The sequence below is a fragment of the Sus scrofa genome, chromosome 3 (assembly GCF_054392235.1).
Source record: "Sus scrofa isolate SSC_HxYL_T2T_F1_AM1 chromosome 3, Sscrofa_HxYL_maternal_Yorkshire_Landrace_v2.0, whole genome shotgun sequence".
Classification (NCBI taxonomy): domain Eukaryota; kingdom Metazoa; phylum Chordata; class Mammalia; order Artiodactyla; family Suidae; genus Sus; species Sus scrofa.
In genome coordinates this window covers 1093117-1106824 of record NC_139385.1, presented here as the reverse complement: position 1 = coordinate 1106824, position 13708 = coordinate 1093117, and the positions used below count along the sequence as shown (strand labels likewise).

Sequence of the window (13708 nt, the reverse complement as noted above, 5' to 3'; positions counted from 1 at the left end):
GAGGGGCCGGGGGCGCAGGGAGAGCGCGCGGGGGCGCGAGGTGCGGAGCCCCGCGCGAGGCCCCGGGGAGTGGCCGGACTCCTGCGCCCCTGGGCTCGGCCCCGGCCCCGCCTGGACTCGGGCTCCTCCGGCTCCGCGGGCTCCGCGCTTACCTGCTTGTCTGGCCGCCGTTCCGGGGCTGCGCCCGCCGCCGCCGCCGCCGCCGCTGCCGCCGCCGTCCTTCAAGCTCTAACTTCGCTCCGGGGATTGAAATTCCTCCCCAGCTTCGCCCATCGATCCGCGCGCCGCCCCGCCCCTTGCCTCGCGGGCAGGGGGGCCGGTGCTCGCGCCTCCCCGGCGCGCCCCCCCTCCCCGCGCGCTCCCTCCCACCCCCTCTTCCTCCCGCTCGAGTCCGGCTCCGAGTCTCGCGCCCTCCCCCTCTCCCCTCCTTCCAGAAGCCCCGCCGCACGCCCGGCCTCCTCGCAGCCTCGCTCCTTCCCTCCGGCCGCCGAGCAGAGGGGGAGGGGGAGGGCAGCGGGAGGGGGAGGTACTAGAAAGCGCTGGAGGGTGGCCTCTGCGCCCCTCTCCCGCCCTTCCACCCACATCCAAGTGGGGGCGGGGGCAGCGCGCAGCAGCTGCGGCCTGGAAGGGCCGCCCACGACCCCCTACTCTTTAAGCAAAGCCCAGGCGTTCTCAGGACCCGGGTCGGCCCGTCGGTCCGGCCCACCTCGGAGAAGGCAGGGATCCAGGGGCTGAGAGCTGGGGGGCGGGATGGGGGGACAGGTAGGGCCGGCACCCTCTCCCCAGCCCTGGCGCCCCCCCTCCCTTCCTTCACTCCCCCCAACCTCCGGGAAGACTCGGGGTGGGGGGGGCTCTCGCACACGGTTCCCGATTAGTTTGACCCTCACAACCTGCGTGTGTGGAAGCCCCCCTTTCCGCAAGTGACGGACGAGGAGACAGCCCCCCTTTCCGCAAGTGACAAGCGAGTCCCTAGAAGCCCGGAGGCCCACGCCACCCCACACGGTCGGCCCGCGGCAGAGCCCGAGGGGCAGCCTCCCCCGGGGCCTGAGCCTCCCCGCCCCTCCGGACTCCCTAAGGGGGCCGGGCAGGCCCGGCACTGCCCGCGCCAGGGTCGCTTGTGTCCCCGCGCAGCCTGGCCCGTCCCCGTCCCCGTCGGCGCCCGCGCCCCCTCCCGGCTTCCTGTCCCCCGCCTGCCTGATTCCCGGCCTCAGTACCCCCGGCACGCTCTCCGCTCCCCGCCAGCAGCTGGGCAATTCACCGAGCATACAAAAGAGTTGACTCAATTCAGAGGCAGCAAATCAAGATAAATCCTATAGTGTGTGGGGCCCCAGAGGGAATGTGAATGAAAGCCCGCAGCACAAGCGGCTCCTATAGGGCCTGGCAAGTCCCCTCCCCCAGCACCACCTGGGCGCTCGAGGTTGGCCAGGAAGTGGGGAGGGGTCTCTAAGCTGCCCTCCCCCTGCCAGGTGGGAAACTGGGAATTGAGCGCTTGGGGGCCCCTCCCGCCTGGCCGGTGGGGCTCCTTTGGAGGTGGGCGCAGAGCCTTAAAAGGGGTGCTAGGACCAAAGCCAGCGTGCCCCGAGGTTTTACAGGAGTTCTGGGGAGAAAACTATCGCAGTCCCCGGGTCGGGGTGAGGCAGCGGGAAGAAGGCAGGTGGACCACAAGGGGTACCTGGGCTGTAGCCTTTCTCCTCGGGCTGCCCCCTACCTGGACCCTTGGTCCAGCGGGCACGGGCCCATCACCAGATAGATGCTGCAAGCCTCAGATGTGCCAGGCCTGGGGACCAGGGGAGGAGGGGTGGTGAGAGGGCTCCCTCTCCTCCCTGCTGTCTAAGAGGCCCTCCCCAGCTGCTGCCCGGACTGGGGGAAGCTGGTTCTCTGCCAGAGGCGACACTGGTCCCTCCTGGAAAGTCTGAGAAATCAACCCTCTAGCCCCTGGCCTTGCTGGAGGAAGAGGATGCTCGTTGGGGAGCCCAGGCCCTGTGGGCACGCTTTCCTAGGCAAGCCCCTGCCAGAGGTGACTGGCTCCTCTTTCTAGCTGGTTCCCCCAGGTCCGCGCTGGCCAAGCAGCTCAGGCTCAGGAAGGATGGGGTTGCCTTGGGATGGCCCTGCCGATAGGGACGTGCCAGGGCCTGCCCAGAGGTACATCAACACCTCCTGCTACACCCCAGGCCCAGGGGCTACCAGCCCATTTCTTGGGTGTGCAAGCCCAGGCCAGAGGCCTGAAAGCAACCTTGACCCGCACTGCCCCACTCCTCCACCCCCCCCACCCCCCCACCCCCCCCCCCGCACCAGGCAAGTACCCTGGCTGCCCAGAGTCAGGGCTGTGCCAGGAGGGGCTCAGGGGCCAACTGGAGGGGCAGAGTTGGTCCAGGAACCCAAGGATCCATCAGCTGGTTTTGCAGAGAGCACATCACAGAGTTGCGGGCACAGGGGACTGGAGGCGGGGCGAAGGCGGGGCTCTCGCGGCTCGGAATCCTGGCCCCCGAGACCCCCACCCCAAGCAGAGGCTGCGCTGTAGGACTGCAACCTTGTCCCCTCGGTCTCAGCTGGGTCGCCCCTCCCCCCAGGCCGCGCCAATTGGCGGCCTGCGTGTAAGTCATTAATTCTGTTACAGAGACGCCGGGCGCCGCCGCGAGGACAGCTGTCATGGACTCAACACGGCTGCTCCACGCCCCCTACCGCACCCCCAGACCCAGAGCAGGGGAAAGGACGCTGCTTCTCGCTCACCAAGGCTCTCTGATCGCCGGAGCACGCGCGCGCTGGAGGGCGTCAGGGTCTGGCAGTGACAGAGGGGGCGGGGTCCGTGGCCAGCCCTGGGGACAAAGCCCCCGAAGCTGCTTGCGCGCGTGGTTCTGCGGACGGAAAGATGAGAACAAGCTCTCCGTCTCCCAGGTCCCCCAAATCTTCAAATCCACTCACGGGGAGCGCTGAGCTTTAGGGTGGGTGGAGTGGGAGGAGAAAACGGAACCCTCCTGGGCCTTCGGGGTGCGAAGGCTCCGCTGGAAGGGGGGCCACGGGGACACTGCCTCCTGCCGGCACGTGCGGCTGTGGCTTCACCTCAAAACCCTTTCAGGGGCTTCGCGGGTCCCCTCTACTCTCCACGACCCCGTAGGCGGCTCCTGGAGACCACTGCACCCCCACTGCCCCTCAGACGGAGCGATGCTGACCCGCTGGCGGGGCGGGTGAATGGGCCGCGCGTCACGGCGGGGGCGGGGGGGGGGGGTCTGCTCACTGCCGGCAGTCTGGCCCCAGGGACCCCACTCCCACCTAGCGGAGGAGGACTCAGCTGCGGACCGAGCTGGAATCCAGTGAGTCGGGGGGCGGGGGTCACAGGCCACATCATGCAGTTTGGGAAGAGAAAAAGTTGAGGGGGGGGACCCCCCCAAGACTGGAGAGGAAAGAATGGGAGGAGAGCAGGGGGTGTGGGGGGAACAGCGACAGGATAAGGACCATGAGAGCTGGGGAGGGAACCAGCTCCCAGCCTGGGGTCCCACTACACCCCGCAGCCAAGCCCAGCGGCTTCCCCGGCAGAGAGAGGTTCGGGTCATAGTCGCCCGTTAATAGCCTGGAGCCGGGTCCTTCTCGGGAGCTTGCCAGCTGCGGGCAGAGCCGAACGACCGGACTTGGGGCGGGGGGGGGGGGTGTCCTGTAACACCCCCTCCAAGGGCTCCAGCGGCGGGGGGGCGGAGCAATGCTCCCTCCGAGCGGACTGTGCCAAGGCTAGGCACCCCAGTCCGCTCCTTGCCCGACCTCGGCTACAAGATGGGGTTCCAGCTGGGGGGGCAGTCTCCGCGACAACGTGGCGCGCCCCGGCTACCGCTGCTCGCTCGCAGGTTAGACCACCTCCAACTCCGCTCCTTGCCTATCCCGCCCTTCGTGCTCACAGAGCTCAGAAAGTTTCGGGGTCCCCTCGGCGCCTCCTAGCCCAAGGGGTCCGGAGTCCCGGCCCTTCGGGCCGCGGCGTCGGGGAGGGAAGTTTGGCCGGCCGGGGCTCGGCGACTGCTAACTTCGGGTGCGCCCGCCTCGGAACCCGGGAGCAGGGGGCGTCCAGGAACCGCGGACCCAGCGCGCCACAACCAGAGCCCCACAGGCGGGGAGAGTCGGCCCCGGCGCGGACGCTCAGGGCAGGGCGCGGGGACAGGAGCGGCCAGGGCTGCGAATGCCTCTGGGGACCCCGCGCCGCCCCCACTGCCGCCGGGGAGAGCATCTTCCTCTCCTCCCCCAGGGGCGGGCACCCGCTGGCCCTGCAGCTGCGGTGGAAGGGACCCCCGAACCGCAGCCCCCTCCGCTACAAGCCCCTTCCTACCTGGGCAGGAATGTGGGCCTGGGGCTAGAGGCACGGTCACGGGCGAGCGGAGCGCGCGCGCCCAGGTCCCCGGAGCGCGGCGGCGGCGGCAGCGGCGGCTTCCCCTCCTTCCTCCTGCTCTTCCTCCTCCGGCCTCGCTGGCTCCAGACAGTTCTCCTCCCCCTCGCGCCCTGCCCGCCCCTCCCGGAGCCCGCCCGGCTGGGCTCGGCCTGCGACGGGAAGAGGAGCGGAGCTGGCGGGGGCCCGGCTGCGGCGCTCACTGCGTCAAGCGCCGGGCGAGAGCGGGGCGGCGGCGGAGACAGCGCGCTGGGAGCCGAAGGCCGGCCGGGCGGGCGGAAGAGCGGCAGCTCCGGCTCGGGCTCGGGCTCCGGCTCCGGCGCGGGCGAGGTGGTGGCGGCCGCGGCCGCGCGGAGGTTGTAGCACATTCTTTCCCTGCGAGATCGAAGGTTTCGTGGAGGAGCCTGAGCGGGGAGGGCTGGAGGAGGGGCGGGGGACGCGGGCGGGGGCGGCCGGAGGCGCGGGCGGCGGCGGTGTGGCTCCTGCACGTCGGTGGACTGGGGGTGTCCGGAGGGTGACACGGGAGGGGAAATTAGAGCATGCTGGGGGGCGGCGTGGGGAGCCCAGAGGCATCCTCGCCTCTTCCTTCTTGCTCCCTCTGGGCGCCCCTGCCCCCGCCCCAGGCCACTGTTGGAGCAGAAGCCCCCGAAGGTCTAGGAGTCCGGACACTTGGTGGCGATGGGAGCTGGGCACCTGGGGGAGAGCTGTGCACGCGCGTGCGGGCACAGTCGTGTGTACACACACCCGGGAACCGCGTGGAAGTTGACCCGAAGTCAAACCCTATGTGGGCGCGCGCGTCCGCGAGTGCAATTGCACGGCACGCAGGGGCGCGCGTTTCCGGGATCAGGAGGGCCCTGCACGTGCGGGGGTGGGAGCGACAGGGTGGTGGCGCCCTCCAGGACTTGCCCTCCCCTAGATCGCCAACACCCCCAACACTCTAGACCTCCCACTGCTCGCCGCGATCTCCCTAGGGGGAGGGGGAGGGTTGTGGGCTCCGCCAGGCTCCTTCCGATGCCCCGGAAGGTTCGGTTTAGCGGATTTTCCTCCCACCGACCCCTCCTCACCCCTTCCCTTTCATTCGCCTCTCGAATCCCCGGGGGGTCTGCAATCGCTCGGTCGGCCTCTAAACTGGATTCTAAAGCCACAGCCCTCTTGTCGCCCCGAGCCCGCACCCGCAGCGGCCACACCGCCTCCCGGGGCGGCTCCCACTTCCCACCGCCACTGCCCAGCCTGCGGCTTGCGCGTTGGGTGAAAATTCCAAACCAGGCTCAAGAGCGCCCCCGCCCGGCCCGGCCCGGCCTGCGCGCCGCTTCCCGAGCCTCGGTGTTGGAGCTGCTAAGCTGGGACCTGGGCAGGCGCAGGCGCGACCCTCCCGCTACGGCCGGGTGAGCAGCGCCGGTCCCCACGTCCTGCCCGAGCCCGAGAAGGGGGACAGAGGTGGCGGGGTCGACCTGCGAGCGCGCAACGAAGGGCAAGAGGCGGTTGGGGAGCCAGAGGCGCCCCTCCCAGAGTCCACACCAGAACAGGCGTGGGAGTGGCACCAAAGGCGGCCCCCCACTGAGGACGGGCGCGCGGGGTTCTGCTTTGGGGTCCGGTCCGGCAGCCTCTCTGCAGCCCATAAACTCCATCCAGCCTGCAGCGCCAGCTGCCCCCCTCCAGCTCCTCCCAACCCCACTTCACTCCTCCACCAGACTGGGGTCCCTGCGGGAGAGCCAGGACCCCAAAGGGAGTTTGGGGTGGAGGGCGTGCCGCCGGCTTTCCCTGGACTCCCGGACTAGGAGGATGACCCTCGAGGGCCGAGCCACTGCCTTCAGGCTGTCCTGTCCCGTCCCGGGGCCCTCGGACCTCCTGGGAACTGGATGTGGGGGAGAGGCTGGCCTTCGGGCTCACTGCTGCCGAGGTCCCTAACTGGGTGCACTGCCCCTCGGTAGCCTAGACCAGCACCCAGCGCCCCATCGTACCTTCTCTGCCCCCAACTCGCCAGGGCCTTGCAAGTCCCTGACCTGATTCCCCAGCAGCCACGCTCCTGCCTGAGGGGGGCGTCCTGCCGGGGAGCCAGGCCTTTGCCGCTCCTGCTCCTTGAGGTGTTGAAAGCTGTCCTTGGCGGCTGTGAGACAGGCCAGACACCCCTCCTGCTGGGAATGCGAGGCCCCAGGGCAGACCCGGGGGCAGGAGGCAGAGGAAGCCGGGTTTCTCCGGCTAAATAAAGCCGGAGCCTCTCTCCCTGGTCTGGGCGCTGGGAGGCAAGCTTCTCTCTCTCCCTCTCCCGCAGACACTCATCTCCTCCTGAAAACCCCCACGCAGCCTGTTGTAGACACACACACTCCACCCACACACTGCATGTCTACACACAGCCCTCATCTCACCCCTCCAGCCCATCCCCCCACCAGGCTGTGTGAGCAGGAGCTCCCTCTTTCTCCCACCCTCGGAGAAGCCCAGCGGCTGGTGGGGTGGCTACAGCCAGCTGGCTGCAAGGGCAATCCCACTCCAAACACCCCCAAGTCCACAGCAGACACACGCACCCCCACGTGCCGAGCATGTGCTTGCCGCCTGCGTCAGTCCACTCTGTCCGCACGGCCACGCTAGGAGCGAGTGGTGGGAACACTCCCCACGTCCTGGGGAGGCCAGGACGCTCCCTCCACAGGAACCGGGTCAGCGAGGTCTTTGTTTCCATTGCAGCAGACCAACTGCCCAAGGAGGCTTTGTGCCTGTGCCCTCTGGGGACAGGCAAGCCAGGCAGTGAGGGACCTCGGGCCTGGGGCTATGGGGCCGCCACCTACCCCTGGACTGTGTGGACCACCCCCAGCCCAGGACCCGCCACGCTGGATGTTCCAGCAGACTCTCAACCCCGCCAAGCCAGCCGACCGGCTCAGTTCTGAATCCCAGCGCCGCACACAGGACCGCACAGGAGGGGTGATGGGGCGCGGCTTCCAAATACACAGAACTCTCCCGTTCTCTGCCCCCTGTCCTTGGCGCCTCGCTCCTCGGAGGGTGGCCTGGTTGGGAGTGATGGACACGGGCTTGTCACCCAGTCACTGGAGGGTGTGCAGGGACACAGGTGGCGGGGATGAACGTGGGGGAGAGCCCTCCCCACGCCCACCCCAAGAGAGGGGACCCAGAGAAAAACAGACACTATCTCCTCCCTCGCCCAGGATTTCACAGGAACAACAAACACCATCAAACGCAAAACAAGACGTCCTGGGGTTCCCGTGGTGGCTCAGTGGGCTGGGGATCCAGTGTTGCCGCAAGCTGCGGCGTAGGTCACAGATGCAGCTCTGATTCGACTCCCAGCCTGGGACCTTCCATAGGCTGCAGGTGCATACAAGCAAACACACCAAGAAGAAACAACATGTCCAACTTCTATCCCAGCCAAGAGCCTCTATCCTCACATGTAAAGAGCTCTTACAAATCAATTCTTATAATACCCAAGAGGGGGGACGAAAGCAAAGGCTATGAAGAGAAAGGAGAATAAAAATAACCCTCGCATATACAAAAAAGTGCCCGGCCTCTTACACTTAACACAAAGGCAAATTAAAACTGCGCTGAGAAATGAGTGTTTTATTCATCGGAGAGCCAAGGAGTAAAGATTAATGACACGCCGTGTTGCCATGGTGTGGGGAACCAGACACTCTGGGAGCCTCAGAACAATGTCCAGATTCCAAATATATGTACCTTTTGGCCCAGCATTTGCTTCTAGGAATCTGTCCTCCAGAGACTGCTCACAAATAGGAAAAATGGTCTATTACCGCACACAAGGTCATCGGCCGAAGCACTCTGTGTAACAGCAGCAAATGAGGAACACCGTGGATGCCGCTGGGGGTGTGCTCGCAGGTGCGGAGAGGCGCCAGCAGCCGGGCAAGCGGGTCGCGTTTGACCCCATCTCGACGGGCGGTCTTTAGGGGCACGAGACGACGCAGAACTGTACACGGGACTTTTATCTATTTTCTTTTTAACTTCGTATGTAACAAAATGGGCTTTTGGTGGCTTGGGTGTGCAAAGGGCAGGGGAAAGTGGAGGGCTAGGAGACAGGGGAGAGAGGAGGGAATTTCTTTAAGGGTGTTTTCTAGCTATTACGGCTCCGCAGTGAAGTTCACCCTCCTGAAGGGTACAGGGACAAACGGACACATCTGTGACTCGGCAGCCCAGCCACCCCGGGAAATGAGACTTCTCCCCGTGCACCTGCCCTTTGAATGCTGGACAATGTGCATGCATTTCCTTTTGTCATACACGTAGATACAGAAGGTGGAATGAAAACTTGCTTCATCGCTGTCATCGCATCGGGTCCCCGCAGTAACCCAGGAGGGCGAGTCTTTCCGCCCTGGTTTGCAGGGCAGACGGAACTTCGTGGACCGACGGAGGCTTGGAGGCGCCCGAGAGCTGAGCCAGAACTTGAACCCAAGGCTCTCTTTTGTTTTAACTGCTTTCTCGAGGGATAAGTCCTTTCTTTTAAAATTTTTAATGACGTTTATTTTTTTTTCCATTAGAGCTGGCTTACGGTGCTCTGTCCGTTTTCTCCTGTGCAGCAAGGTGACCCAGTCACACATACATGTGGACCTTCTTTTTGCTCCGATGATCCTGCTCCGTCAGAGGTGACCGGATAGAGTCCCCAGTGCTGTGCAGCAGGGCCCCACTGCTTCTCACTCCAGAGGCAGTCGTGTGCATCCAATCACCCCAGACTCCCCCTCGGCAGCCACCCGTCTGTTCTCCAAATCCATGAGTTTCCTCCCTGTGGCAAGGCTCACGCGGGCCGAATGTTAGATTCCAGATGCAAGTGACATCATACGGTATTTGTCTTTCTCGAGGGCCAATCTGCGTCCCCCACAGTTACCCGTTTCGACTGTGCTCGTCGATGGTTTTCAGCATCTCCACAGGGTTCTGCCACCATCCGATTTGAGAATGTGCTTTTCACCGCAGAGGAAACCCATGGCAGTCCCCCCACTCTCCACCATCACCCCAGACCCTAGGCTGTCTTTCTGTCCATCCGCCACCATCGTGCTTTCTGCCTCTGTGGATCTGCCTGTTCCGGATACTTCGCGGGAAGGGACGCCTCTGCGCCGGGCTCTTGTGGCTGGTTCGCTTCCCTTGGTCCAGTGCTTCTGAGTTCACGCGTGTCGTCGCTTACAGGCGGGTGCGTCCCTTGGACGGCCCAGTAAGAGTCCATCGGGTGGAGGCAGCAGGTCTCGTCACGCATTCATTCGTCTGGAGGGGCCTTTGGGCTGTTCCCCGTTTGAGGACAGTGTGGACACGCCATGAACACTGACGCGGAAGTTTTCACGTGAACGTGTGTGTCCAGCCCTCTTGGGTGTGTGTACACCGAGGACTGGCACTGCTGGCCAGACGGTAACACTGAGTTTCTCGTGTCGAGGGAGTCCCAACACGTTTCCAGGGTGGCTGCCGCATTTCCCATTCCCACCAGCCAGGTGCGGGTTTCAGTGCCTCCTCATCCAACACTTGCTGTTCTGTCTTTTTTTTTTTGTCTTTTCGCCTTTTCTAGGGCTGCTCCCGCGGCATATGGAGGTTCCCAGGCTAGGGGTCGAATCGGAGCTGTAGCCGCCCGGCCTGCACCACAGCCACCGTGACACGGGATCCGAGCTGCGTCTGCGACCTACACCCCAGTTCACGGCAACACCGGATCCTTAACCCACGGAGCAAGGCCAGGGATCGAACCCGCCACCTGATGGTCCTGGTCGGATTCAGGAACCACTGCGCCACGACGGGAACTCCGCGGTTCTGTGTCTTCTTGATTCGAGCCGTCCTGGCGGGAAGGCTGATCCTGACGTTTGTCTCCCGGTGGCTAATAACGTTCAGCATCTTTTCATGAGCTTCGTGGCCTTGGTCCATCTTCTTTGAAGAGAGGCCTACTCGGATATTGTGCCCATGTCCAAACTGGGCTGCTGATCTTATTCGGTGGTGAAGGGATCTGTGTAGATTCCAGCCCCAGATTCCTAATTAGAGTTGTAACTGCCAGTGTTTTCTCTCTTTCCATGGGCTGTTTCTGCACTTTCCTGTGGGAACTGTTCGCAGCACAAAAGTTTTCCAATTCTGATGAAGTCTAATTTTTTGTTGTTGTTGTTGCTTATGCTGTCCGTGTCGCATCTAAGAAGCGTTTGCCGAAGGTGAAGACGTACGCCTGGACTTTCTTCCAAGCGCTTTAGGGTTACAGCCCTTATATTTAGGCCTTCGCCCCGATGAGTTAATTGTTCTCATGATGTGAAAGAGGGGTTCAGTGTCATTCGTTTTGCACAGACATGGAGGACAGGTGGCCGAGGGGGACGGAGGGGACGGCCTGGGAGTGTGAGGTTAGGAGATGCAAACTGTCACATTTAGAACAGCGAAGCAAGGGGCCCTGCGTATAAGCCAGGGATCCATACCCAGTCTCTTGGGAGGGAACACGATACAAGAAAGGGAGTGGTTGTGTGTGTGTGGCCGGGTCATTTTGCTGTCCAGCAGACTCTGCCACAACACTGTACATCAACTATACGTTAATAAAATAATAATAGTCTTCAGGAAAATGAAACGATTTCATTCCTTTGCCTGGGGTGTTGGTCCCCAGGGGTCCCAGCACCATTTGTTGAACAGACTGTTCTTTCTCCATGAAATTGTCTTGGCCCCCTGTGTTAAAGTGACCCCGGGAGTTCCCTGGCGGCCTAGCAGGTTAAGGATCCGGTGTTGTCACCGCTACGGCTCAAGTCACCGCTGCGGTCCGTGCCAAAAAAATAAGTCCATAAAGTGACCATAAATGCGAAGGTTTCCCGTGCGCCCTGGTTCTGTCCCAGTGGTGGCTCTTGTCTCAGTCCTCCTGCCAAACCACTCCGTCTCCGCCCCTGGAGGAAGGCTGACACGGGACACGTGAGCCCTCTGCTCTGTCCTTCTGGAGGATGGTTTTGCCTCCTCGGGGTCCCTTACCCTTGAACCCGGTGCAAGCCCTGGCTTATCCCTCAGCCTCCCTGAGCACCGACAGCTCCTGTGGAAGCCCCAGGAACTCAAAATCACCAGCAAGGGAACCCTCCTGTATGCCAGGGCTTGCTGCAGGGGAACCGGATGTCTGTTCATGCTTTCCGAGCCCAGGGGGGTTGATCCCACGCCCACCCCACTTGACAGCGAGGGCGCCCAGGCACCAGGAGGCTGAGAAACTAGTTCCCGGTCACACACACCGTCTGTGACCGGCTGCCGTGGTCCGGCTGTTTGTGTGCAGTGCCCAGACGCTAGCTGTTTTTCCCATCGAACCTTGGAAATGTTCAAACATAAGAGAAGTTGAGATAATTTTAGAGTGACACGCAAACAGCCACCCTGTGGACTCCACCCCCGACATGTTGCTGCACCTGCTTTATGACGGCCTCCGCCCTGCAGGGGTCAACCTCTTCCCAAGGAAGTTGCAGATGCGGGTGCATGTCAGCCCTAAGCTGGCAGCACGATCAGAGAGAACTTGAGTTCAGTGTTTGGTATGGATTTTTAAACTCTTCTTTTTTTTTTTTTTTTTTTTTTTTTTTTTTTTTTTTTTGCCTCACCCACAGTGTGCGGAAGTTCCCGGGCTGGGGATTGAACCTACATCACAATAGCTTTTCTCACAGCAGTGATAACACTGGGTCCTTAACCTGCTGTGCCACCAGGGAACTCCCAAAACTCTTTTGAGTAAAACTGATACACAGTGAAACGTAGAAATATCGGGGAGACCACAGGATGCGCTCACGTGTACTTTCTGTAGCCCAAACCCCGGCTGAGACACAGAGTCTTCTCTCCGAAAGGTTCCCATGTGCCCCCCACCCCAGGCCACCCTGGTTCTGACTTTTCCTGCCACCAGCTGGGTTACTCTGTTCCAGAATGTCGTAAACTTGGGGCCGCAGTATGTGTCCTCTGGTGGCTGGTTCCTTCCATTCAGCTTAGGGTTTCTGACATGGTGAGTGTGCATTTCTGCTCCATTTTGCTGAGCGGTACTGAGTCGCCAGGGGCCCCCTGCCCGCTGGCCCTCCCACCTGCTGCCCAGCCACTTCTCTGCCGGAGGAAGCCAGAGAGGTTTTCAACCCTCAGACACCACGTCACGCCCCACGGCCTCAGCTCTGGCCTCGCGGCCGCTCACCTGGTGACCTCTGTTGGCAGCTGCCGTCTGCACCTGCTCCCGGGGGCTGTCTTTTCAGCTGCACACCCTTCACAGGAGACGGGGGTGGGGGGTGATGCCGCCCCCGCGGAAGCCAGAGGCTGCGCGTCTTTGACGGCATCTGGGATGAGCCACATGATGTGATGTTAGGTGGGAAATCCGCAGATTACAGATCGCAGTCGATTCAGCCTCACGTGGGCAAAGGAACAGCGTCCGTGTGCGCGAACAGAGACCCGGCAGAGCGAGGCGGCCTCGCCCTCTCTTCGATGCTTCTTTTCAGAATCGTCCACTTGACAGGTAGGGACGGGGAGCACGAGGGCGGGCAGTGTGCCCTCGGGGACCCTGACAGGTCAGGCCTGTGTCCCCGACAGACCACCGCGGGGCCCAGCACAGGGCCACCGTCAGTGACCACCCGATGTTTGCAGACTGATGGCGACAGGAGGGGGCCGGGGGGACAGACGGGGGACCTTCCCACGGGGTCTCCACGCTCTGGGAACCAAGGGCCGCCCTTCCTGGGGCTGCGGAGGTGGGGCCGGGAAAGGTGCCCCCGGCTGCCCCAGGGCCTCGGCCCCTTGAGCTGTGAAGGCCAGGCTGCTCTCCCGCAGGGTCAGAGGTGGCCCCGCAGCTCCGGCCCCGTCACTGGGCCCCTGGGGTTTGTCTGACGAACAGCAGGACTGAAACAGAAAACACCAAGGACGACAGCCGCCAGCTCTGAAGCGTCTGAGAGGTGGTTCATCTCCTCAAAACGGTTTCAACCACCAGGATTTCCGTCCTGGAGGGAGAGCTCCAGGACGCTGAGAATGGCAGGGCTGCTGGAGGGCTTTCTGCCTGATGCCCCAGGGCCCTGGCTCCCTCCAGGGTCTCGGAGATGGAGGCGCTGTCGGAAGCTGCCCGTGGACGCAGCTTTGCGCTCCTGCGCGCCCCTGCGACACAGTGTACAGCGGCCAAGGCACCTGTCCTTTCCTGGTTTTGACACCTTGGGGCAGAGCAGAGGCTCACAGTAGGTGCTTTGGGACTAAGCCTTCGGGCATGCCCTTCCTCAGCGCACGGTCCTGCTGCCCTGCTCGGGTGGGGACCCCCAAATCCAGCCTTCTCACCAGGAGACTCTGCAGCCAAGCCCCGGGGCGCAGGTGCCCGCTGCTCCGGGGGCAGGAGGGCGGTGTGCGGGGAGTGGGCACCCACCCCTGTAGCCTCCTCCTGCAGTGTGCGCCCCCTGGCTCCAGGCCTGCGCTCATGCTGGGGCCTCA

General features: G+C 63.3%; 1 protein-coding gene and 1 long non-coding RNA gene across 13 annotated transcripts in view; both read right to left on the bottom strand.

The window, feature by feature from the left end:
- The window catches only part of ELFN1 (extracellular leucine rich repeat and fibronectin type III domain containing 1), a 71470-nt gene extending 66710 nt beyond the window's left edge, over positions 1–4760 (bottom strand). The window contains exons 1-2 of one of the 2 annotated variants that reach the window (XM_085016424.1): positions 4310–4760; positions 2520–2855 (exon numbers count right to left, since the gene is read on the bottom strand). In XM_085016424.1, coding sequence (XP_084872550.1) covers positions 2648–2855; positions 4310–4734 — 633 coding nt within the window. In that variant the 5' untranslated portion in view covers positions 4735–4760 and the 3' untranslated portion in view covers positions 2520–2647. Of the gene's footprint in view, positions 1–2519; positions 2856–4309 lie in introns of those variants that run through there. The other variant, XM_085016425.1, reaches the window with a different exon arrangement.
- Positions 4761–7904: 3144 nt separating this feature from the next.
- The window catches only part of LOC106507351 (uncharacterized), a 58653-nt gene continuing 52849 nt past the window's right edge, over positions 7905–13708 (bottom strand). For 3 of the 11 annotated variants that reach the window (XR_014840011.1, XR_014840012.1, XR_014840015.1), the window contains 2 exons: positions 12444–13437; positions 9885–11593 (listed from right to left, as the gene is read on the bottom strand). This is a non-coding gene — a long non-coding RNA (uncharacterized LOC106507351). Of the gene's footprint in view, positions 11594–11837; positions 13438–13708 lie in introns of those variants that run through there. The other 8 variants (XR_014840013.1, XR_014840019.1, XR_014840018.1 and 5 more) reach the window with 7 other exon arrangements.